We start from the raw sequence: 26,417 nt of genomic DNA on the forward strand, positions 1-26,417 counted from the left end.
GGAAGAAGAAGCAAGTGTGTCCTCCTGATGGTCTGTGCTGATCCAGACGTCGTCACACTCTCCATGTGGATACTTGCTGCAGCCTAGACCATTTCCTGACTGAAGGTCTGGTCCTATAGGACCAAGCTGTGTCTGTCATCTCTAGTGTTATTCGTGTGGTGCCATTGATATTCTGTATGGCGTTGTGTTTCATCCACCTCAACCGATTTACACTATATTGAAATACAAGTCGTGTGAACTCAACACAAGCAGCAATATCACGAAACATATGAAACATGAGTAATCGGGAATAATTTAGCACATGTACATAATTTCAGAAGAGTCACTTGTCTCAAGTAGAGCAAGTCTCAGCATTGTCAGGTTGAAGAAGGGGTATCAGCTGGAGTCTATGGTGTAGAGCCGCGCGAGGTAGCCGTGCGGTCTCGGGCGCCTTGCCACGGTTCGCGCGGCCGCCCCCGTCGAGGTTCGAATCCTACCTGGGGCATGGGTGTGTGTGTTTTCGTTAGTGTAAGTTAGTTTAAGTTAGATTAAATAATGTGTAAGCCTAGGGACCGATGACCTTAGCAGTTTGGTCCCATAGGAACTTACCACAAACTGCAAAAAAACTTGTATGGTGTAGAAACAGACATAAAATGCTGCTAGCACCAAAGTTTTCAACCTGCTCGTGCAGAATAAAGGTCACAACTGCCCTCAGGATCATGTCAACAGCAGACGTAGACTAAAACATGATCTAAATTTGATTGATTGTGCTGTCCATACAAAGAAAAAAAGTTTTTCGCTTACTGCATTTTCGCCATTCATGCCGTAAAACTTCACATGAAGCATACCGTTTTGAGGTATTACTTTTCCCTACCAAGTGCACTCGCAATATATTTAGGACACAGTATTCACATACACCAAGGAATGTAATTAGAAAAATATTTCGTTGTAAGACACATAATTCATGTGATATGGCGTCATAAACACCAAGACACGTGAAAAACTGTAGCATCATTTATAACGTTTTAATTTATTATTGCCTATTAACTCACCTCACAACAGATTTTGCAGACAGTAGCCACATAAATCACTAGGCGTATCTGCAAAATTACATAATTGTACAACACGTAGTTCAGCAGATACAACGTCATAGACATTGACCTGCTAGAAAATGAAGGAGCTGGTAGAAATTCGCTGGACATACAGGAGAAGTATAAGTACAAATACGCGTGAAATGTGTTAATTATGTCTGAAATATATTTGATATGTGCGTATGCAGGCGAAGCTACGTGTGGAAAGCTCATCCTAGAGCTCTGGAACGATTTCAATCAAATTTGGTGGAAATTTTAGTTACAATCTTGAAACAAATACTGCAGGAGTAACAACGGCCAGCCTCCTTTTGGGGTGAGTGTGATGACGTTGAGAGAGGAAGGAGAATCGGAAGATGGACAGATTGCGATGGGTGGAAGGAGGATATAGGCGCAGATAGGAGGAGGAGGAGGACGAGGAGACAGAAAGAGAAAGGAAAGAAGAGAGGATGGCAGAGAGAGGGTGAAGAAGAGACAGGCAGAGAGATGGTGGAGGAAGAGATGAACAGAGAGGGACGAGGAAATGGACAGAGAGAGGGGTGGACGAGATGTACTGACAGAAGAATGAAGTAAATACTTACCTGGGCAACGCCAGGTACTCAGCTAGTGATATTATATAACGATAATAATTCCAATAATAATAATAATAATAACAGTAACAGTAATAATATTGTTAGTATTTGTATTGAGTCACATTTTTTCAAGGTACTAATCTGATGATACCAGTTTAAACAACAAGGTATCAACAGATTAATATGTTCTCTCGCAGACTAAGGATGTTGGCTTCAGCGACGTGTATGAGGAAGGTGATATGCTCAGCTACATTGATTATTTTTAAGTCAGGTCGGTTACAATGGAGTTTTTTTATCGGTTATTATGCTGGTATTCCAGTGCGTTCTGAATTTCTCATTCTCTACAGCAGTGAGATGATACTATTTATAATTTGAGACAAGTGTTTTATTAATTGATACTGATGTCCCATTTTCTGATGGATTCTCAAAACTTTTCAAATACTGTACGGCTGCAGCGTTTGCTTTCAGATGAAATTACCGATGTCGTCTCCTTCTGACCCCATAACTTCCTGCAGCCGTCATTAATTCTTTGCTCTTCCACGACACAATTCCGCCAGAGGAACTTGGTTAATGTCAGTCTTTGTGACTGGAAGTCAAATGTACTATTTATACTAGGAAAACTATTATCCACTTCATCAATAAATTAAGGTATATAGGAAGAGTCGAACTTCATCTACAAACTGTCAGTATCATGTTTGCAGCTTCAAATCGAAAGTGTCCCACATCGTAATGACTTGAACTTGTGTTACTTTCATAAATTCCACACATTCTGCATGTTAACCTGCTTGCGTCAACCAGTTGGTCAGTGCTTCCAAATCAACATCTTGACTGATGTCGCTCATATTATTATTATTATTATTATCATTTTGCTATCATTAATATTTTTCAACAGTTTGTAATATATGTATTGTAACAAACTTTTAACGAGGGTAGGTGTGGGAGAGTGGTTCTCTGCTGGAGGTTGGCGATGGAGTGGGCGTTTCCTGTGGACATTAGCGGCGGCCCAGCTACCACCACGGCATGCTTGATGGCGGAGGGTTGGCGGGGCGGCAGCGAGGCAGCGCCCCTGAGCCCGGGTTGGACACTCAGGCAGTCTTTGACTGCTCAGCAGCGGTCCCGACTGTTGGTGTTTCAGCCGTTACGTTTCCTCTCTCCTTAGATTAAAGTTGTCAACTTGATTTTTGTTTTGTTTGTCCAGTTGTAATAGACATTGTTCTACATCTCCACAACTGTTCTGCAGTACGTTCACGGTAAATAAATATCCACCACAGTTGTAAAACACTTTACTGACCGAAGCCTTGCACGACAGAAATTGCTATACGCTACCACGGTCTCGCAGCCTTAGGCCCATCATCAGATGTATCTGAAATCTGAAATAAAACAACGGTTGTAAGCTACTCAATTAAGGATTTAAAAAAACTTAAAGTTGGGCATGTAGAAAATGAAAAACAGATAAAATAACAGAACAATAGCCTACCTAGCAGTAGTAGGACATCACGTCCATGCCCTAACAACTTATAAGCAACAAACGTCCGTGGGTGGACCTTCAAATACCATGCCAAATGGTGTCTGCGAAGAACTCCTACTTTCAATCGCATCCTGCGAAAATGCCTCTTGTCCCAAAATTGTCACCGGGAATGCATACTGTCTGTAACAATGAAGCCATTGTAGGACATTAGGTGGTGGTTATGGGCTAAACCACAGTTAAACTAAATAATGACCCTGCCCTGCAGAAGAAGCAAATGAGCTGATAACCTCATGTGAAGAACCACGCGAAAACGCCAGCATTCGAAGCCAACACTTATCGAACGCAGATACAGTGCTCCTGTGAGACACGTGTGTGACTACTCACGAAAGTGTAAAGGAAGACGAAAGCCGTAAGGGCGGCACATTTACAATGGAGAATGCAGAAAAATGGAGTCATCTAGTGCTATATATATATGTTGTGTAATGTAAAGGGGTAACTCAGTAAGCCCCGTTAAACCACAGCTCAGTTCATGAAAATGAAATATAAAGAATCTACATGAAGATATAAAGTCACTTACATTGCTGAGAAATAATATGAACAGCTTGTTAGCAACCATAAAAGTTTTAGGCAGTAATAAAACACAATTTAGAATGACTTCAAAAATGTACACTCCTGGAAATGGAAAAAAGAACACATTGACACCGGTGTGTCAGACCCACCATATTTGCTCCGGACACTGAGAGAGGGCTGTACAAGCAATGATCACACGCACGGCACAGCGGACACACCAGGAACCGCGGTGTTGGCCGTCGAATGGCGCTAGCTGCGCAGCATTTGTGCACCGCCGCCGTCAGTGTCAGCCAGTTTGCCGTGGCATACGGAGCTCCATCGCAGTCTTTAACACTGGTAGCATGCCGCGACAGCGTGGACGTGAACCGTATGTGCAGTTGACGGACTTTGAGCGAGGGTGTATAGTGGGCATGCGGGAGGCCGGGTGGACGTACCGCCGAATTGCTCAACACGTGGGGCGTGAGGTCTCCACAGTACATCGATGTTGTCGCCAGTGGTCGGCGGAAGGTGCACGTGCCCGTCGAACTGGGACCGGACCGCAGCAACGCACGGATGCACGCCAAGACCGTAGGATCCTACGCAGTGGCGTAGGGGACCGCACCGCCACTTCCCAGCAAATTAGGGACACTGTTGCTCCTGGGGTATCGGCGAGGACCATTCGCAACCGTCTCCATGAAGCTGGGCTATGGTCCCGCACACCGTTAGGCCGTCTTCCGCTCACGCCCCAACATCGTGCAGCCCGCCTCCAGTGGTGTCGCGACAGGCGTGAATGGAGGGACGAATGGAGACGTGTCGTCTTCAGTGATGAGAGTCGCTTCTGCCTTGGTGCCAATGATGGTCGTATGTGTGTTTGGCGCCGTGCAGGTGAGCGCCACAATCAGGACTGCATACGATCGAGGCACACAGGGCCAACACCCGGCATCATGGTGTGGGGAGCGATTTCCTACACTGGCCGTACACCACTGGTGATCGTCGACGGGACACTGAATAGTGCACGGTACATCTAAACCGTCATCGAACCCATCGTTCTACCATTCCTAGACCGGCAAGGGAACTTGCTGTTCCAACAGGACAATGCACGTCCGCATGTATCCCGTGCCACCCAACGTGCTCTAGAAGGTGTAAGTCAACTACCCTGGCCAGCAAGATCTCCGGATCTGTCCCCCATTGAGCATGTTTGGGACTGGATGAAGCGTCGTCTCACGCGGTCTGCACGTCCAGCACGAACGCTGGTCCAACTGAGGCGCCAGGTGGAAATGGCATGGCAAGCCGTTCCACAGGACTACATCCAGCATCTCTACGATCGTCTCCATGGGAGAATAGCAGCCTGCATTGCTGCGAAAGGTGGATATACACTGTACTAGTGCCGACATTGTGCATGCTCTGTTGCCTGTGTCTATGTGCCTGTGTTTCTGTCAGTGTGATCATGTGATGTATCTGACCCCAGGAATGTGTCAATAAAGTTTCCCCTTCCTGGGACAATGAATTCACGGTGTTCTTATTTCAATTTCCAGGAGTGTATATTAATGGCCAATCACTTCCACCCTAGTGACGAATTTATCAGTGCAGGCTGTTCATGCACATATTGTTCATAACGTTAAATTACGCGAATCTGTATTAGTCGTCTTCAACAGGTAAATGTAAACTGTATTCTGTCTGATAATATACTAAAAGCTAGTTCATGCTCTACTGCACATATACAATGTTTGGACAAAAAAATGGATACATCTCGGTGGCTAAGCCAGCAGGTTGTCCTGTTGCATTTGATCTGTGAACGGCACCTGTCCCATGTTTTGGATAGGTCTCAAGTTTCAGTCGAAATCATAACAGTTTTCTGCTTTGTATCGGATAATGCTTTATATCGGAGCAAAGTGAACTCGAACGTGGGCAAATTGTTGGTGTACTTATGATGGGTGCTTCTGTAACGAAAGCGGGCGAAGTGTTCGACGTTTCAAATGGCAGCCAGAACATTATAACCACCGACCTACTTCCCATATAATCCCGTGCAGGCGATAGCAGCGTCACCTGGCGAGGAATTACTGTTAATCAGACACAAGCACAATGCATATATTATTAGTGAGAGTGCTGTCTGTGTGTGGAATGGCGAAGACGCTCGATCCAGCTGTGTCTGAGCGAGGGCACGTTGCGATGGCGTGGAGGCTCCGCACTAGCATTTCCAGAATTGCACGACTTGTCGGGTGTTCGAGAAGTGCTGGGGTGAGTGTCTTCAACACTTGGCGACGACAACAGGGTGGAACCACGAGCAGACGTCACGGGCTCGGGCGACCACCCCTCATTACGGATGTCGGACATAGTAGGCTGGGCAGACTGGTAAAACAGGATGGGCGGCAAACGTGTGCCTGAGAGCATGTGTGTCTGAACACACAGTGCACTCAACACTCCTAACCGTGACCCTCCGCAGCCAACGACCCGTGCAGGCAGCAATGTTAACACCACGAGCCTGGCAACTATGACTGAAATAGGCACATGGCCATACGTACCGGACGTCGGCGCAGTGGCAAAGCGTTGCATCGTCTGATGATTCCCGATACCTTCCTGATCATGCCGACTGGAGCTCGCGAATCCGTCATCTTTCAGCGGAACAGGTCCTTGATACCCATACTGTGGTGTAACGTCTACGCTCTCACGTACGTTAACTCTTTAAAGCCTGTACTATGGTAAGTTGACGGGCTTCACCTTATAAGAAAGGATTTTAGTAAATATGTTGACCGCGTGTACATGAATGGAGGCAAAATCAGACTTACACCCACTCAGTAACAACAATGATACGTCAAGCAAGTCTAAAGTGCAACTACACGTTAGGATGGGCAAGAAACATACAAAGCAGATGCTACCAATTGTTAACAATACGGTCGCCAGCCTAATTAGGCATTAACTGAGTTTTTTCCCTGTACAAGTGGATGTACGTGCAAGCATAACAACACGTAGTAATACTGCATTATATGGTAAATTTTAGAACCAGAAAAATCTACTGAACTAATATTTTCACTTTCTGTACTAATATGGACAAACTATAAATACACAACGTTACACTGTAATGTTTACTACAAACTGTGTTTTGTCTATTGATCTGACTGAAATCGGGCATAGGTTACCCTAGAAATAGTACTTTTGAAACACACATACAATGTCAATTTTGAGAAAGGTAAAACACTGATAAATTTAGGTTTTATATAGACTTTAACTTTGCTGATCAAATCAGTTCAGTACACTTCAGAATTCAAATGAATAGAAAAGTAAAAAAAGGGGGGGGACCCTGAAACTATTATGAGCACTGTAGTGAAAGTTTGATTATTGAGAGCATTAAGCATTCAAAATTTCCAAAATATGATTTACCACTCTTTTTGTCTTATTTCCTGCTCATTTAACTACCGTTATTTTTGTCTCAATTTAAATAAACTTCATTACTAAACTAATTTCAACATTATCTTCTAACTTTGTCATACCTCTGTTATTCGTCCAGTATTCATTAACAACAAAGTTCTTTAAACATCATTTTAACATTGAGTGGTCTGCAGGTAATTATTATTAACATAAACTTTAAATCTTCATCTTGGGACACTCGGATTGCACAACATGTGGAAAGGACCCTGTCTAGGTTAGTTGTGAGGATAATTAATTGATAGGACAGTTCTGGTAAAATTTAAGTTGTTATTGAACAGTATGTAGCAAAAGTAACACTGGTCCACACGAATACAGTACTAAAAGTTTCAACCTGTTCGTATCGATGAGGCGGACGGCAGGCGGCGAGATGGCGAGGCACAAAGCACACGTGCAATTACAGCAATGGCTCATGATATATCGGCACTTTACTTCTTCATGGCGTCGCAATGCTTTTCCATTTAGTGCCTTTGGAATGTTGCCATGCTGTATAGACGTCGGAAACAGCGCATCCGAGGCTCAACGAAACCACTTTTTCCAGGAGAGCCTCCTCAATCCAGCACGTGTTTCTCAGATCGATGCCCAACTCCGACTACTACTGCTGAGCCCTTTATGCCGTACCGCGCCCGTGTGCATTTCCCCGCGCTCGCCTGCCTCCACCTTTTACCGCTCCCCTACAGACAGGGTATTCACCAAAGGTTTTACATTCCACATATTCTAATACATTGCCTACGTATGGACCAGGCATACAAATACAACTTTCACATCTTACAATAGTTTCAACATTAGGTACACTTCCCTTCGATTACAACATTACTTGAAATTTGACATAAATATTAAAATTTACATCGAAAATTGTTTATAGCTTCTTCAACATAATGGCATGAAACAAAAAAGAAATGAAATCAGAACATAGATTATACTAATTTTTTGAAATTCAGAAGAAAAAATTTATTACATATACAGTAGGATAACGTTAGTGTTGTTACAGTGGGACGGAGACAAGCTGGCGGCGGTTCCACTACGTTCTGGGGAAGATTCACGTGGACATCACTGGGTCCAGAGGAGCTCGAGCAAGGCATTATGACGGCCAAGGAGTTTTGTAGACTGTTTGCAGACCACGTACATCCGTTCATGATGATCATGTTTCCCGACGACAATGGCGTTTTTCAGCAAGACAATGTGCCATGTCAAAAGGCCAGGAGTGTCATGGAGTGGTTCAAGGAACACAGTGGCAAGTTCAGATTGATATACTCGCCCCCAAACTCGCCAGATTTGAACTGGATCGAACACGTCATGGATGTGATTCAGCGTAGCGTCAGAGGTCATTGCCCACCTTCCCTGAATTTACGGGAATCAGGTGACTTGTGCGTGCAGATGTTGTGCCAGCTTCCTCCAGCGACTTAACAAGGTCTTATTTCTTCCATGCCACCACGAGTTGGTATCCGTGCCAAATGTGGACACACCGTCTTTGGGTATGTGATCATAATGTTCTAGCTGATCAGTGTCGATCGTGAAGAGGAAAAGTGGAAAAACATAACACTTATTTTTCCGCAGTTATAAACCTGGTCAGGGTAGTTTGTGACATCGAATTCTTAGGCCTACATTTTCAATTGCAAACTGTTGTCAGGTGTTGAAATCTTTCACTGGAGTACGTACTCTATTTTGGTCACTAATTTGGCGACTATACGTATGTGTGGAAATTCACTCACAGTTTCTTTAACAGTGCAGACTTTTTTTGCAATGTTGTGACATCACATTAATCCTACAGCGTTTATCGTGACTCAACCTTAACTAACTGTGTAAGCATTGCACTTTTTCACATTGCTGACATATTTTGTATACAGTTTAGAATTTTTTCAATACCTTAGATGTGGAAAATAATTAATTTATGATACTGTAGCGTTTTTCAACACTAGAAGCACCACACTGGTAATTTTTGACCGACATCGGTTTTGTGCAGGGCTCTATCCCCTTCTATAATCATCACAGGACTTTTCATCATCTATGGTGTTGTATAGCTCATCAAAATTTCATCCACCTAGCCCACCTATAAGTATAAAAGATTTACCTATAATACCAGTAGTATCATTTGGGTCATTTTTCACCCATACGCATTTTAATACAAACTGGCATCAGTAACACCGGTTTTCTGGCACTGAATAGTTTCTGGACGTGCCTCGACGACACTCACGAGACGTTAGAGAATACTACGACACCAAGGCCAAGAGAACGTGAAATGTAAAGAATTCGGAGATCGCGCGAAATTTTATATCAGCGCGACTTTCCGTTCTCTACTGACTGGCGACATGCAGACCTATAAAGTGACACTGGGAAGCCAAAGAGTAACATATTATACTATTATACAGTGGGGAAGCCTCCCAACCCCCTCCCCCACCCCTCCACTGCTGTTTCGGGCACTGCTAATAGTTCTCTCACGTGACAGCAGATGTCAGGCCCTTGCGGTAGAGAGCCTGTATACAGATAGAGTGGCCATAGGTGAAGTTGCCCGTGATTGGTTGATTAGCTTTCGCAGAAAAATGGCGCCAAACGTCTCACGCGCTTCTTATGTTCGCCGTGCTTTTGAGATGAATTGAAATTCAGAGGACTTTTGGAAACGGTTAAAAGGTATTTGAATTATTGAGAGACTTGTTATGCGTTGTGTATGCATGTTCGATTTAGTTATATATCGTTTTTAGTACGTAATTAGCGTTTGCGATCATAAATACGAGTTGAAATAATGAAGCGTTTTGTGACGAAGTCGGTAGGCCTACATGTTTGAAGTAAACACGTTAGTAATTGTACAGTATTGTTTTTGACATCTGTAATTCGTTCTGCAGACGTTCGTAAACGATGCCAGGTTGTGCTGCATTTGGTTGTTCCAATAGAGGCGAAGGTGGAAACCGCCTGTTAGCATTTCCACGCAATGAAGAAAGACGAAAGCAGTGGGCAGTCGCAGTCAACAGGGCTGACATAAATCAAACAGGAGCCTTGTGGAAACCAACCAAGTACTCTTTTCTATGCGAAGTAAGTCGTTTTTGCTTTTTACTACATATAAAACAACTTGCAATATACATAGTTTAATTTGAAAACAGACCTGTAAATTGGCTGTGCGAAAATTATTATAACACATTATTCTTATAAACAAAGGCATTTAATGAATGATTTCGCCATATTGTGTTGTGCTTTTGATTCGGTGAGTGTGTACTCCACTACTCTACTTCTGGCCATTCAAAAGTCCCGCCCGCAGTTTGGCAGAAAAATGGCCGCCGTATCGTCCGGTTGGCCATTCGCTCCCTACACAGGCCCTCTACCTTGCGGAAGTTTCATGCCGGCATATCTTTGTCTGTGATTAAGCCTAGAAGTCAGAGGCAGTCCTGACGCCATCGACGTCACCTTACAGTTTATTTTTGTGAGTTCGCATAATTGAAGCTATGATGGCAAGACGACTTGGCCTTACAGAGGCTGAGATTCTCCACTACTGGAAAACCTTTCATCGATGCAATCGAGTGATGAATCCGGTAGTGAGACGAATGCGGAGGAGGACGACGATTTTGTTCCAGTGGAAACTGCTGACTCAAGTCATTCAGAGGCATCAAATGAACAGCAAGCAGCATATGATCCATCTGACGATGACCTACCTCTTCCACAATGTAAGCACGAGCCATTGTACCCAAGTTTTTGAACCAATGAGCACACAGTCCACAGCTCGGCTTTGTTTCTTCTGTTCTTTACATGTCGCTTTTACAGAGTATACCCAACAGTGTGAACGCCCCTCCCAATGACGAAACAAACGTGAGTGCAGTGCTGGACAGGGCCTTCGACTAGGACAAGAATGACAGGACGGAGGAGTTAATGGTCAGCTACCTGATGGAGTCGGTAAGTCACTGATATATAAATCTTTATTCAAAACTCAAAATTAGTATCACTGACCCTCTAATGTAAACGCTGAAGTGAAACTGCATCATGGACGGTCTTTAGCCGTCATTCCCAGTCTCCCAGCAGTTACGAAGAATTTCGACGTATGATTCAATTTGCTGACCATGGTGATGATCCACGTGTTGTGGATTACCCACAAGGCGGCTATGGCGTGGCGGTCGTTGCAGTTGATGGAGTTGAGAGAGCTGCACATGGTCGCTGTACATTGGGTGTCAGACAGGCTGCAGCGGCTCATCATGGACGAGGAAGACGAAGCGCCATGCGCCTTCTGTAGGGCGGCGAGTAAAATAAAATAAAATCTACGCCGTTTACAAGAGCCTGAAAAATATTTTTTCGACCAGCCAGAAGGCGATGGAGAACATACGAGTACTAACCATAATTTCCAGTCTGCAAGTCCACATTGCTCATTGTACGAGGGCGTTTGGAAAGTCCGTGCGAACTCCGAGAGATGGCACCACCAGCGCGTATCGAGGTCATGTTTAGTTAGTAGCATCTTTGGAGAGAACGCACACCACGTTTCAGCCATATTGGTCTATTTCTTTGTGTTTGGCATTCGTGTGAATCAAGGAAGTCGAGTGATTGTCAAAAAATGAACGAAAAAGAATTTCATGTGGTGATTAAACATTACTTTATGAAAGGCAAACTGCCTCAGGAGACTAAAGAGAAGCTTGAAAAACATTACGGTGACGCTGCACCTTCGATTAGACTAGTTTATAAGTGGTTTCAAAATTTTCGGAGTGGCCATATGGGCACAAGCGAACCTAAACTTTCTGGACGCCCTGTGGAGGTTACGACTCCAGAAATCATTGATAAAACCCTTGAATGGTGATGGATGACAGAAGAGTTAATGTGCGCGAGATTGCTAGTGCTATACCCGTTCATCTCAAAAAACGGTTCAAATGGCTCTGAGCACTATGGGACTTAACATCTGTGGTCATCAGTCCCCTAGAACTTAGAACTACTTAAACATAACTAACCTAAGGACCCCACCCACATCCATGCCCGAGGCAGGATTCGAACCTGCGACCGTAGCAGTCCCCCGGTTCCGGACTGAGCGCCTAGAACCGCTAGACCACTGCGGCCGGCCCGTTCATCTCGAATGAACGGTTACATAATATTTTGCATAAACATTTGGACATGAGAAAGCTATCCGCAAGATGGGTTCCGCAATTGCTCACGCTTGACCAAAAACCCAACTGTTTGAAGTGTTGCAAGGATGGTTTGCAGCTGTTCAGGAAGAATCTGCAGGACTTAATGCATCGTTTCATCAGTTTGGATGAAACATGGATAAATTATTATACTCCTGAGACCAAAGAACAATCTAAACAATGGTACCAGGGAGAATCGGCACCAAAAAAGGCGAAGACCATTCCTTCGGCCGGAAAGATTATGGCGACTGTCTTTTAGGATTCGCAAAGGATAATCCTCATCGACTATCTGGAAAAGGGTAAAACAATTACAGGTGCATATTATTCATCGTTATTTGACAGTCTGATTACCGAGCTGCAAGAAAAACGCCGTCGATTGGACCGCAAAAAAGTCCTTTTCCATCACGACAATGCACCAGCATACACCTCAGCAGTTTTGGTCGTACAATTAATGGAAATAGGATTCCAACTAGTTTCACATCCCCCCTATTCTCCAGACTTGGCTTCTTCAAACTAATATTTGTTCCTCAATATGAATAAATGGCTGGCAGGACAAATATTTTATTCAAACGAGGAGGTGATTACAGCAACTAATAGCTATTTTGCAGACTTGGACAATTCCTATTATTCGTAAGGGATCAACAAATTAGAACAGCGTTGGACGAAGTGTATAAGTCTAAAGGGGGACTACATCGAAAAATAAAAATGTTTACCTCAAACATGTAAGTAGTTTTTATTTTTGCACGGAATTTTCAAACACCCCTTGTAGTCACTGAAATAAAATGTTCTTACTTGCTATATACTCAGCAGGATCAGGAACTGTGTCTATAAATGAAAGTTTAGAGGTTTAACTGATTGAAATATCCAGTAAAAGTTCATGCACAGAATAAATAATACTGTCATTGGTAATAATAATTTCCCTATCGCAAACAGCACTATTAACAGTTCAGAAGCGACCTGTATGGGAGATTCCACGTAAAATGTTCTATAGCCCTGACTTGTAATCACCGAAGTTAATTGCTGGGAAAATAATCTAGCCATTTCCCAAGCAATTTTGGCAACATTGTGGGTGGCACACGAACAGTAGCTTCTATGAAATCTGAGAGATCCAGGATGGTGTTCAGTTGTCACGAGTTCACTTCCTACTTTTACCGAAAACGCGTTTTGTAGCTGTCTGGCAGTGACTTGATCCAAGGCACAGCGAAAGCGGGCATTGACTGTTGCGGACAAATCGATCTGTCAGTGCGAAGTGTCTCCAACTACTGCCTCTGTGGCTATATTTATACACTGAAGAGCCAAAGAAACTCTGTTTACATATCTCTGTATTTAAATACGCATGCCTATACCAATTTCTTTGGCGCTTCAGTGTATATGGCCGCAGTCGACCACCGAATGGAACATCATCTATCAACCGCTGTAGGCACAGATAGCAGAATCTAAACGTCCCGTTTTCTCAAGCATGTACTAATTAATGTCTCTTTAATTTATTAACTTAGAGTCTTCTTAATTTTATATGAAATGAGTTAAGTTTGCTTTAGTCTCTGAAATAGTTTTAGCTCGACTGCACTTCAACTTTGCCAGCTAGAGTTTTTGGAACGGAACTGACAGTTGAATATTACATCTGAACAGCTTCTTTAAGATGCCTCGTAATGATTGTTATCAACAATTAAGTCTTGAAAATTGGTACAGCTGTATTGTTTAATGAAATTGATCAAGTGCTGTAATTAAAACTTTCTATTATAATTACAAATGATATTTAATCTATTATGAATAAGGACGTTTTCGTTCCGAATTTAGTTTTTAGTAAATAATTTGAAAACTGAAACTTCCTGGCAGATTAAAACTGTGTGCCCGCCCGAGACTCGAACTCGGGACCTTTGCCTTTCGCGGGCAAGTGCTCTACCGTCTTTTTTTTATTCACCAAAAACAGTAACAAAAATGGCTACAATGAAATGACATAAATAAGGTGACAGATAATTGCAGTCATAAATTTCAGCATTCAAAAAATGAGTCTTTAGCAGTAGCACAATTTAGCACCTTCACTGTCACCTTCAACTGGTGGCAGTACAGCATGCACATTTTCTTCTTCTGCAGCCGGTTCCTCATCATCATTTCCCAGACCCAAATTAATCATTCAGTAAGTCCTTGATGTCTGTTCCTTCCAGGGTAAATTACATGGTCAGAAGAGAAGTCCGGAGCAGCGACATCGCAAAATGTTTCACTGCCTTGTTATTTTTGTCAGTTCCAGCCTTCTCAACGCATCTATAGGGAGTTCAAGATCTTCCTTTGTATCTGACACCAGATGTTTCTCGCCATATTCTTGTATCTGCTGTACTGCTGATTTATTTTTCATGTGTGACTTACAGGTGAGGTTAGGGTCGGGAACGCGACCCAATCCATTCCCTCTCTACCAGAAATCCAGTTCCTAACCTATACCCATTCGGTTGAAGACAATTCGGAGCATGTTACCATATTTCTTATTGTGATTCTGATATTTGAGTATTTTCTCGAATTCATTTTCCATATACATCTTGTATTCAATATGTTCATCGCTCCCAATATTATTAAAAACATAACTTGTATATTTGCCCATTAACCAAATCACTGCGTTATTTTTTGCCTGAGGGTAGTAACTTTCCTCTGGTCTGAAGAAAATGTTAGTCGGTACATTGTTTGCTGAAGTTCTTGTTATTTGAGCAATTTTCTCCCTGGTCCACCTCCAGTTGATAATCCGATCTCCACAAGTGTAACGATGAGGCACACTATCAACGAGGTTGCATTTGCTGCAGAGGTTTGTGTCACTTAAACTGATGGCAAAGAGACGCTCATTAGTGCTGATGATGTTATTGACTACCTTGTACCACGCTGTTCTCACGTCAGACGAAAGAACATCACTACTGATGTTTTTCCAGACCACATTCCATGCTATTCCAGCATATTTGGTTTCTATGTTATTTTTCCTTTCATGTTTCCGCCTTTCAGCTAAAATCGCCTGTGCTGTAACGTTTTTGGAGTTTAAAATCTTTTTGCTGAGATAACTTAGTTCAAGATAATACTCCCTAATGTGTTTCAGCTTAAAACTTATTTTTTTGTATATTTATCGGCGGCTCTACACTTTCTGGCCTGACAATATCGTATAGTTTTGCTGTAATGCACCCTGGATCATTACACATTATGCTCCATGTTCGTTTGACATACAGTGCCATCGCTTTAGACTTGATGTCGGTTAGACCCATTCCTCCATTGCTTGGATCCAAAACTGCTGTCTTCACCGGCACTCGAAACAATTCCCCTTTCCACAAGAACATTGCTAAGGTGGACATGATCGTCTTCGGCACCATTGATGGAATGGGGAGAACCTGTGCTATGTAGTAGGCCTTGGATAAAATATACGTGTTGATAAACAGTATTCTCTGGAATTGGTCTATGCTACGTTGACTGTTTTCAATCAAAGCTCCCTTGATTTTTCTTGCCACCTCCCGCCAATTTATTGCTATCATTTTTAAAAGGGACTTTGTCAATGCCATTCCAAGAGCTTTGTGTTCATTAACATGGTTCGCCCACTCAATGCGTAAGTTAGCAAGCCGCTTTATATTTAGAAATTTACTTTTATTTTAATTTACCCTCGCACCTGATGCGGAACAGTATTTTGCAAGTATCATCTCTAGTTGTGTCACATCTGTTTGGTCTCTGATGATTACGCCTACATCGGCCGCGTAAGCACCTACCACTGTCTTTGTTCCTTGAATGGTAATGCCTGTCAGTCTGTGCTGTAGCTGTCTCAAGAAAGGTTCCAGCGATATAACGAACAGGAGCATGGATAAGGGGCTTCCTTGGGTAACACCCCTTTTTATTTCAATTTTTTTTTGTCAGTTGACAGTTAACGGAGATTTGTGCAGTAACACCCATTGCCATGTTCTTGATGATGTCTATGGTTTTTGGCAGGAAGTCCATTCGGAGCATTATCTCTATCAGGTATTTGTGACTGATTTGATCAAATGCCTTATGGAAGTCTATGAAAAGCAATCCAAATTTTATGTTACTTGCCTGCGCTAGCGCAATGACATCGCGATACAAAGCCGCAGTTTGTAAAATCGTTCTTCTAAAAGCACAAGTCTGCTGTTGGCCTATGATGTCAGCAGTGCATGGTGTAAAGCGCTTGTTAATTACTCGAGCTATAATTTTATAATCTGAATTTAAAAGCGAAATCGGCCGTAGGTTGTTTATTTTTTTGCAGCCTCTGTTCTTCGGGATCAAGACGATTTTGCATTGTTTGAACTCTGCAGGCACTGGCTTTCCTTGTAAGACTTCATTCACAGTTTCGGTGAACTTTTCTCCTATTAGGGTCCAAAATCGTTTATAGAATTCAATGGGCAGTCCGTCAGGTCCTGGAGATTTTCTAACAGGGGAGCTGCACACGATTTCTAAAACATCTTTCTTGGTGATGTCCGAAGAAATGTTCTCATCATCATCTCGCGATATTCGTGGAAGATATGTACCAAAGAGCTCATCGTATTCTTCTTCGTTTGTTTCCCCTGACGCATACATACGTTCATAGTACGCTGAGATCTCTTTAATTATTTCCTTCTGGGTGGTGATTATGGTACCATCATCTATTTGAAGTTCATCCATGAAACATCTTCTATTCTTGGCGTGTCTGACAAGGTGGTACAATGCAACAGTCTCATCTTCAGTGACTGACTTTGCTTTGGATTTTATTTTAAGTCCCTCCAGTTCCTTACGTTTCAGACTTATTAACTTTGCTTTTATTTTCTTGATGTCTTTTAATCTTGTAGGAATTGCATCTGTCTGATCGTAAAGGTCCCTTAGCACGCTGTAGTAGAATTCTACAGTCTGTTTCCTTGCTCTGGCCATATCTATACTAAAAGATATTAAAACTTTCCTTAGCTTCGGTTTCGCTCGTTGGGTCCATCATTCTATCACACTTGGAAAGTTGTTCAGTGAACGGAGACACATTTCCCAAGCTCTGGTTAGGGCATCTTCTAAGTCTTCTTCTGATAATAACGATATATTTAGATTCCACTGGCTTCTTACTCTTCGGGTAGGTTGTGGTGTTAAATTTACGCAGGTCAACAATGCACTGTGATCGGAAAAACTAACGGGAACAGTTTCTGTTTTCAGTATTTTATCTGCTAAATTTTCCGATACGTAAATTCTGTCAATTCTACTACAGGAATTCGCAACAATATGAGTGAAGTTCACCATCGTTGGGTATTTTATTTCCCACGCATCTTTTAATTTTAAATCAACAACAAGACGTCTCAAGTCAGTTGAGTAATTGAAGTTGGGGATTTGATCCTTCCGACTCAATATACAATTAAAATCTCCTCCTATTATAAGTTTGAAGGGGTTTTACCTCAGTAAATAAATTACGCTTTCATTAAAGAATGTGGCTCTTGCAGCTCTATTACTGCTGCCAGAAGGAGCATATAAATTGACTATAGTAACTCCTGCTACATTTATTCCAATACCTCGCCCCGATTCTAATTTATCAACGTCATGTACGGGGATGCCTTCTCTAACTAAAATGGCCCTTCCAACATTCGTTTCAGTGGAAATATTGTAAAAATCAACGTAATTGGAAAAATTTAACTGTGGGAATACCACTTCCTGTAGGAGAGCAATATCCGTCGCTGACTCATACAGAAACTGTTTCAGAGCAGCTATTTTAACAACCGACTGTATCCTATTAATGTTTAACGTGGTAATCGTATATGACTGTAACATAGGGGAGTGACCTTTTTCCCGCTAGTCTATCATTTCATGCCACTCCATGCCGGATACTTCCTGAGAATCTGACTGGAGACCACCGTCACGGTTTGCATTAGAGCCTTTCTTTTTACTTTTCTTGCGGTTTGCATTGGCACTAGCCTTCACCGAATGTCTGCTCCGCCCACCCCCTGAGCAGTTTTCCACCGAGAGCGGTGTCGTTGGATCTGAGGGGCAGTCGTGTGCCACCATCTCGTCTGCCAAAGGCGGCGCAGAAGCAGTTTGCAAACATTCTTCCAATTCCCCATCACTTCTATGAACACTTTCGATCACTGTTTGTGTCTTATTGCTGTAAAACTCCGCTTCTTCGTCTTGGGATTTGGGCTGTGACGCCGCCTGTTGTTGACAATCACTCGCTACCCCGCCATGTTTGCTTTCAGTTGCATCCGCGAGTGAATCTGTCTGCATTGATTGACGTACGGGCACTGCAGCGCGGGGTTGTGGCGTCACCAAGAGCAGCGCATTGCCATCTACTGGCGCGTCCAACGCTACAGAATGGGACTCCGATGTCACGTCGACCTGTTCGGGTGATGGTAGCGTATTCGATTTGTCTACTGATGTACTTGACTCAGAGTTGGAATCTATGCTGACAATATTGTCTGAAACAGTTTCCAGTACTGTTTTCTGAATGTCACCTACAGCTTTCAGCGACGGGTTGATATCTTCTTCATCTGTGCTACTGCCGTCACAAGTTCGACGTCTCTTGTTATTGGCTATACTACTTTTTCCAGCGGGATTGTCTACAGTGTCTTTCCTGAGTAAAGGTGGAAATGCTTCAAGAGTATTTTGTGGCCTGTCGTCTACATTCCCGAAATGCTGGAGACTTCACCACCCGTAATCTGATTTTCAGTCACAAGATCAGCCAGTATTAACCTTTTACGCTGTTGTAAATTATTCTGCAATACAAACACCTTTTTTGGACAGTTTTGCCGGAGATGCCCACTTTCATTACATGTATGGCAAGTCAAAGTCTGTCCATTGTATATAACGTGCGCTTTGTAGCCACAAACCAAAATATGAGATGGAATGTTTTGTTTGACATGCATATCGACAGAACGAACACCACTAAAGCATTGCAATCTATGCTGGCTTGACCACCGTTCATTACGAATTTGCCTGATGTCACCGTATTTAGATAATGCGTCTTTTAAGTAGCAGTTTTCTACCTCAGGTGGCAAATTAAATACTTTGACTTGTTTATAATCAACATCAGCATTTGAAATGGTAACTGTACTCACCGAATTGTCGCGATGGCGGAATTCAGCTTTTCCTTCAAATTTCTGCAAAATCCGTTCCAGCACCAACGGGGAAAGCAGCTTCACAAAAAAGCAGTATTGCTCCAAGTCATAATAAGCAGTGTGCGTCTGATCCGAAGTAATGCCAATAACGTCAACGATCCAGTCATGAATTTCTAGTGAACTTGGCTGAACATTGCGGGTTGCTTTGTCAAATCCAAATCTTAGGGTAAGCTTTCTGGGAAACATTGTTGCCATGTCAGCAGTTAACAGCTCGCGAAAACAAGGAAACTAAAATGCTGCATCACCACAATCACAATTTTACACAACACTCTTACGCAGAGTCATGAAATCCAAACAGAAGCGCCACAGCGCATCCGCTCAGGACGGCCGGAAAAGCCGATATTCTGGTCCCAGATAAACAAAACTTTTGTGTAATTGCTTGTCAGAAGGCTATGAACGATCATGGACACCGCTCAAAGTATAACTGTCTGTAATACAACTATATTTTAAAATTATTTCACAATGCGAACCAAACTGCGATCTCTGTTTTGTCTGAGCTACCGAAGCACGACTCACGACCGGTCCTCACAGCTGTACTTCTGCCAGTACCTCGTCTCCTACCTTCCAAACTTTACAAAAGCTGCAAGGTTCGCAGGAGAGCTCCTGTAAAGTTTGGAAGGTACCAACACAGTTAGACCGCGTAAGACACACACACACACACACACACACACACACACACACACATATATATATATATATATATATATATATATATATATACTCCTGGAAATTGAAATAAGAACACCGTGAATTCATTGTCCCAGGAAGGGGAAACTTTATTGACACATTCCTGGGGTCAGATACATCACATGATCACACTGACAGAACCACAGGCACATAGACACAGGCAACAGAGCATGCACAATGTCGGCACTAGTACAGTGTATATCCACCTTTCGCAGCAATGCAGGCTGCTATTCTCCCATGGAGACGATCGTAGAGATGCTGGATGTAGTCCTGTGGAACGGCTTGCCATGCCATTTCCACCTGGCGCCTCAGTTGGACCAGCGTTCGTGCTGGACGTGCAGACCGCGTGAGACGACGCTTCATCCAGTCCCAAACATGCTCAATGGGGGACAGATCCGGAGATCTTGCTGGCCAGGGTAGTTGACTTACACCTTCTAGAGCACGTTGGGTGGCACGGGATACATGCGGACGTGCATTGTCCTGTTGGAACAGTAAGTTCCCTTGCCGGTCTAGGAATGGTAGAATGATGGGTTCGATGACGGTTTGGATGTACCGTGCACTATTCAGTGTCCCCTCGACGATCACCAGTGGTGTACGGCCAGTGTAGGAGATCGCTCCCCACACCATGATGCCGGGTGTTGGCCCTGTGTGCCTCGGTCGTATGCAGTCCTGATTGTGGCGCTCACCTGCACGGCGCCAAACACGCATACGACCATCATTGGCACCAAGGCAGAAGCGACTCTCATCGCTGAAGACGACACGTCTCCATTCGTCCCTCCATTCACGCCTGTCGCGACACCACTGGAGGCGGACTGCACGATGTTGGGGCGTGAGCGGAAGACGGCCTAACGGTGTGCGGGACCGTAGCCCAGCTTCATGGAGACGGTTGCGAATGGTCCTCGCTGATACCCCAGGAGCAACAGTGTCCCTAATTTGCTGGGAAGTGGCGGTGCGGTCCCCTACGGCACTGCGTAGGATCCTACGGTCTTGGCGTGCATCCGTGTGTCGCTGCGGTCCGGTCCCAGGTCGACGGGCGCGTGCACCTTGCGCCGACCACTGGCGACAACATCGATGTACTGTGGAGACCTCACGCCCCACGTGTTGAGCAATTCGGCGGTACGTCCACCCGGCCTCCCGCATGCCCACTATATGCCCTCGCTCAAAGTCCGTCAACTGCACATACGGTTCACGTCCACGCTGTCGCGGCATGCTACCAGTGTTAAAGACTGCGATGGAGCTCCGTATGCCACGGCAAACTGGCTGACACTGACGGCGGCGGTGCACAAATGCTGCGCAGCTAGCGCCATTCGACGGCCAACACCGCGGTTCCTGGTGTGTCCGCTGTGCCGTGCGTGTGATCATTGCTTGTACAGCCCTCTCGCAGTGTCCGGAGCAAGTATGGTGGGTCTGGCACACCGGTGTCAATGTGTTCTTTTTTCCATTTCCAGTAGTATATATATATATATATATATATATATATATATATATATATATATATATATATATATACACACCAGTGAGACTGGTGAGCCAGTCCTTAAACGAATTTTTGGAAGTCAGTAACGAAAATATAGCTGATGAACGAATTTTTCGGCAATTCAGATATTTCGTAGTACTTGGTTGTATGGTTGTAAGGAGGGGGTGCTGTGGGTGCGGATGAGTGTCTCATGCAATATTTGCAAAAGCTGAGTGGGAAAGGAGGACTGTTCAAATAGCTCTGAGCACTATGGGACTTAACATCTGAGGTCATCAGTCCCCTATAACTTAGAACTGCTTAAACGTAACTAACGTAAGGACATCACACACATCCATGCCCGAGGCAGGATTCGAACCTGCGACCGTAGCAGTCGCGCGGTTCCGGACTGATGCGCCTACAACCGCTCGGCCACAGCGGCCGGCATTTGTAGGTAATACGTGGGGTGTTCAAATGAAAAGATACAAATGTCGTAACAACCAAACCGTTTGAAATTTGCATATACCGATTTGGGATAACATAGTGAGCCATCTATGAACGCGACGAATACTTCGTCACGTCCTCCTAAGAAATTCAAATCTGTGCCCTCAGCAGTCAAAGTGATGCTCGCCGTCTTTTCGGACGTCCGATGACAAATACTCATCTAGTTCCGCTTGTACCGTAAAACCAAAATGACGTATACTTCTGTAGCCTGCAAAACTCCTAGAGCGAACGGCGTGGTCGGCTCACGGAGGGAGTGATTCTGCCCCACGCTAAGTCGCATCCATATGTCTGCAAGGCCACACAATGTGTAATGGCCAGCTTCAAGTGGGAGCAGCTTGAGCGCGCGACGTACAGCCAGGACACGTCGCCGGCGACTACCGTATGTCTGGTCCACTAAAACAACATCTCAAAGGGTCGCGCTTCATCTCGGACGACGAACTGAAGGATACAGGATACAGTGGGGGGACTGGCTCCTGTCTATGAGAACAGGGAATCCTTCCGCTCGTGAAACAGTGGGGTAGTTGTGCTCAAGCCTCTGGTGATTACTTTTGAACAAAGCCTTCAGTCTATTATACCACAGTGGTGTTTTTTATCTTTTCTTTTGAATGAACCTCATATATGCTCCTCCTAAATGGTAGTTGCACTATTGCTGTAACTACTTGCAAACTGGTGTGTAGAGAAACGTCTAGAAGTTATACTCACCTTGGGCGCTACAATCCCACAGAACAGAGGGCTCTGTATATTTAAGATAAAATCTCCCGTAGACCGCAAGTAAATTACTTGTTTAGAAATTACGAGAAATACACCTGCCTACATAATCCTGATTCGTCTGCCGTTCCATTGGAGTGTGGAGCCACTCATCCGTTAAATTTTTCTACTTCTGTCCTTTTGTTGCCAAATTGAGAAGCTTTGAGAAGGTACCGGTTGTTTCACTCCCGCAGACTTCAAACAGATTAGTCTTCTTCAGATTCGTTTGGAGCCTCCTTTTGTAAGTTTATGGGTGTTAGTTCGTAGGTTTTCTTTCTGTAGCGACGTTGGTTGTATTGAACGCTTTGGTACACCACTGGCAGAGATAAAGCTGCGCTGTCGGCCCTCAACAACTCAGTCGGGAAGAGCACTACCTGCAAGGGGGAAGGTTCTTCGTTCTAGTTTCACTTCGGGACAAAGTTTTAATCCTCCTGAAATGTACAAAACCACGCATACTTACCTACAGAGTGAAAAATTCATTATGTATACTGGTTGGATGTTTCTCAATTTCTTGTCGGGTTGCTGAGGGCATATATATAGCGCTGTCAGACAGAAAAAATATTCAAATGTGTGTGAATTCCTAAGGGACCAAACTGCTGAGGTCATCGGTCCCTAGATTTACACACTGCTGATACTAACTTAAACTAACTTATGCTAAGAACAACACACACACAACCATGCCCAGGGGAGGACACGAACTTCCGGCGTGAGGGGCGGCGCAATCCGTGACATGGCACCTCTAACCACGCGGTCACTCCTCGCGGCTGTCAGACAACACTGCATTGAATCGATGGGTGCCACATTGGAATCAATAGTCTTGCAAGTGCACTGCTGAGAAAATGTATTTGCTTGTTGACTCTGCTGGTTGTGTCACAGCACCTCTCATATTGAAACAAAAGATGAAGGGAAGTCGGACGACCGCACTGAGCTGAAAATTTTGTGCGATACATTATGAGGAACTCTCTGTGATATTGATTTACTACACCTTCTTTTCTTCCAAGCTTCTAGTTCAGTTTTGCCTGTACGTAGCCCAATGTACTCATACGCTCCTAGTGGTACGCTGGGTTACTACTCTCTAGATACATTTGTCATACCTCTGATCATGTCTGATAATGTGTCGAAACTCTCACAGTTACATTATAATTTGTGTGACTTGATGAGTTCCTATACGTTGACCCAGAAATGAAAATCTGATGGGTTGTAAATATGCAAACATTTGGAAATGGCTTCAGAACCGAAAGTGTGCTACAGTGGGTAAAAATAAAGCGATATTTTTAGTCAGCCAGTGGCAGCCAGAGTGCTAAATGTTGCCTTTTAGACAATTACATTTTTCTCTTATTATTCAGTACTGTATACGTAGCTACACGCCTTGCTGTTTTCTACAGTTCCTTTATAGAGTACATCATGAAGTAGTCAAAAGAATCATATTTTAGTTTTTAGATTAGATATAATTTCTACTTCCTCATTAGAGAATCACGTCTTAGAAAGTACTCTGTTACTAAACGCGTTCTTACAGTGAAGTTATGCAACAGACGTGCCTCAGATTTCCGAAGATGAGTAGTGATATGATTACACGATAAGATAGTTTATCTTCCACGTTAAAAGATCCATCTAAAAAGCGACAAACAAACGTGATTGGCTACTTATTTCATCACACTACATACTCCCTATTAAAACGGAGTAACCTCCGTTACCGTCATTAAAAACTGTCACCAAGATAGAGACTTTTTTTTTCGTTTTGTTACGCACGTAATTACTGACAATACTTTTTAACTGTGAGGAGTCAGACGGAACTACTCAGTTCGGTCACCAGCAGCCATCGTGAAAGGAAGGGAGCTCTCGAGGACCATGGCGACCCTTCGCTTGGTTGCAGTTTTACAACTCTGTTTAATAACAGTCGCTTTGTCAGTAAGTATCTTAATTTATTCAGCATAATCCGTTACGTTTCGCACAAGATGTAGTGCTTCATGCAATGTGTGTATGTGTAAAAACAATAAAAACATACAGTAAGCTGTCACCAAAATTCATACTTACTTGTCACGATGCCGTATCGACAACGCAGCTTCACCCAAAGCTGTTCTATATAAGAAACCTGATTCTTCAATTTCCAAAGTTTAAAATGTGTCTCCGAATTCAATGAAAATTGACCGTGTCAAAGAACACTCGAAGCTGTAACTCCATATGAAAACATCTGTTGTTGTTGTGTCCTTCAGCCCGAAGACTGGTTTAACAGAGCTCTCCATACTACTCTACCCTGTGAAACCTCTTCATCTCTAAATGACTACTGGAGCCTACATCCTTCTGAATCTTCCATTCTTCTGAATCTCCTTACTGTATTCACCTCTTCGTCTCCCTCTACGATTTCCAGCCCACATCCCTTTCTCCAGTATTAAAGTGATGATCCCTTGATGCTTCAGAATGTATCCTATCAATCGATACCTTCTTTTAGTCAAATTGTGCAAACTAATTAATTATCTTCCTCCTTGTGTTCCGTACCTCCTGATGCTATTCAGTACCTCTACCCATCTAATCCTCAGAATTCTTCTGTAGCACCACATTTGAAAAGCTTCTGTTCTCTTTTTGTCTGAACTGTATGTCATCCATATTTCACTTCCATACATGGCTACACTCCAGATAAGTACCTTCAGGAACGACTTGCTAGCTCTTAAGTCTATATTTGATGTTAACAGATTTCTCTTTTTTGCCGTTGCCAAGCTACATTTTTTATATCATCTCTATTTCGGCTGTCACCAGTTATTTTGAAACCCAAATACAAAACTCACCTACTACTTTCAGAGTCTCGTTTCATAACATAATTTTCTCACCAGCACCAGATTTAATTCAACTACATTCCACCATCCTTGTTTAGCTTTTGGCGATGTTCATCTTATATCCTTATATCCATACTGTCCAACGACTCTTCCAAGTTCTTTGCTGTCTCTGACAGAATTACGCTGTCGTCGGTAAACCTCAAACCCTTCATTTCTTCTCCATGATCTTTATCTCCTACTTCAAATTTTTCTTTGGTTTCCTTTACTACACTTCCTATGTACAGATTGAAAAATATCTGGGACAGACTACAACCGTGCTTCTCCTTCATACCCCAAGAGTCTTATTACTGCCCTCTAGTTTCTGTACTAGTTTTAAGTAGCCTTTCGTTCCCTGTATTTTGCCCCTCCTATATTCAGAACTCCAAAGAAAGTTTTCCAGCCAACGTCCTCGAAAGCTTTCTCGAAATGTACAAATTCTATAAACGCAGGTTTTTCTTTCCTTAACCGATCTCCTAAGATTGCTCAGACTGTTGGTATTGCCTCGTGTGTTCCTACGTTTCTCTGGAATCCAGTCTGATCTTCCTCAAGGACGGTTTCTACCAGTTTTTCCATTCTTCTGCAAAGAATTCGTGTTAGTACTTTGCAACCATGACTTATTAAATTTGGTAATTTCCACACATGTCAGGAACTACTGTCTTTGGAATTGCAATAATTACATTCTTCTTGAAGTACGAGGGTATTTCGCCTGTCTCCCACAGCTTGCAAACCAAATGGAAGAATTTTGCCATGGCTGGCTCTCCCTAGATTATCAGTAGCTCTGACAGATTGTCGGCTGTTCCCGGTGTCTTGTTTCGACTTAGGTCTTCCCGTGTTCTGTCAAATTGTTCTCGCAGTGTCACACCTCCCCATCTCATCTTCATCTACATGACTTTAATATTGCCTTCAAGTTCATCTCCCTTGCATAGATCCCTCTATATGCTCCTTTCCTCTTTCAGCTTTCC

At 43.4% G+C, this 26,417-nt stretch overlaps 1 protein-coding gene across 2 annotated transcripts in view; it reads left to right on the forward strand.

Annotated features, from left to right (window-relative positions):
* The window catches only part of LOC126162239 (esterase FE4-like), a 253,161-nt gene that overhangs the window by 157,316 nt on the left and 69,428 nt on the right, over positions 1-26,417 (forward strand). Inside the window, exon 1 of one of the 2 annotated variants that reach the window (XM_049918611.1) lies at positions 24,379-24,553. The exons of the other annotated variant lie outside the window; for it this stretch is intronic. Within the exon in view, the coding sequence (XP_049774568.1) occupies positions 24,494-24,553 (60 nt within the window). The 5' untranslated portion in view covers positions 24,379-24,493. Of the gene's footprint in view, positions 1-24,378; positions 24,554-26,417 lie in introns of those variants that run through there. 2 annotated transcript variants of the gene reach the window in all.

The sequence above is a fragment of the Schistocerca cancellata genome, chromosome 2 (assembly GCF_023864275.1).
Source record: "Schistocerca cancellata isolate TAMUIC-IGC-003103 chromosome 2, iqSchCanc2.1, whole genome shotgun sequence".
NCBI classification, from domain to species: Eukaryota; Metazoa; Arthropoda; class Insecta; order Orthoptera; family Acrididae; genus Schistocerca; species Schistocerca cancellata.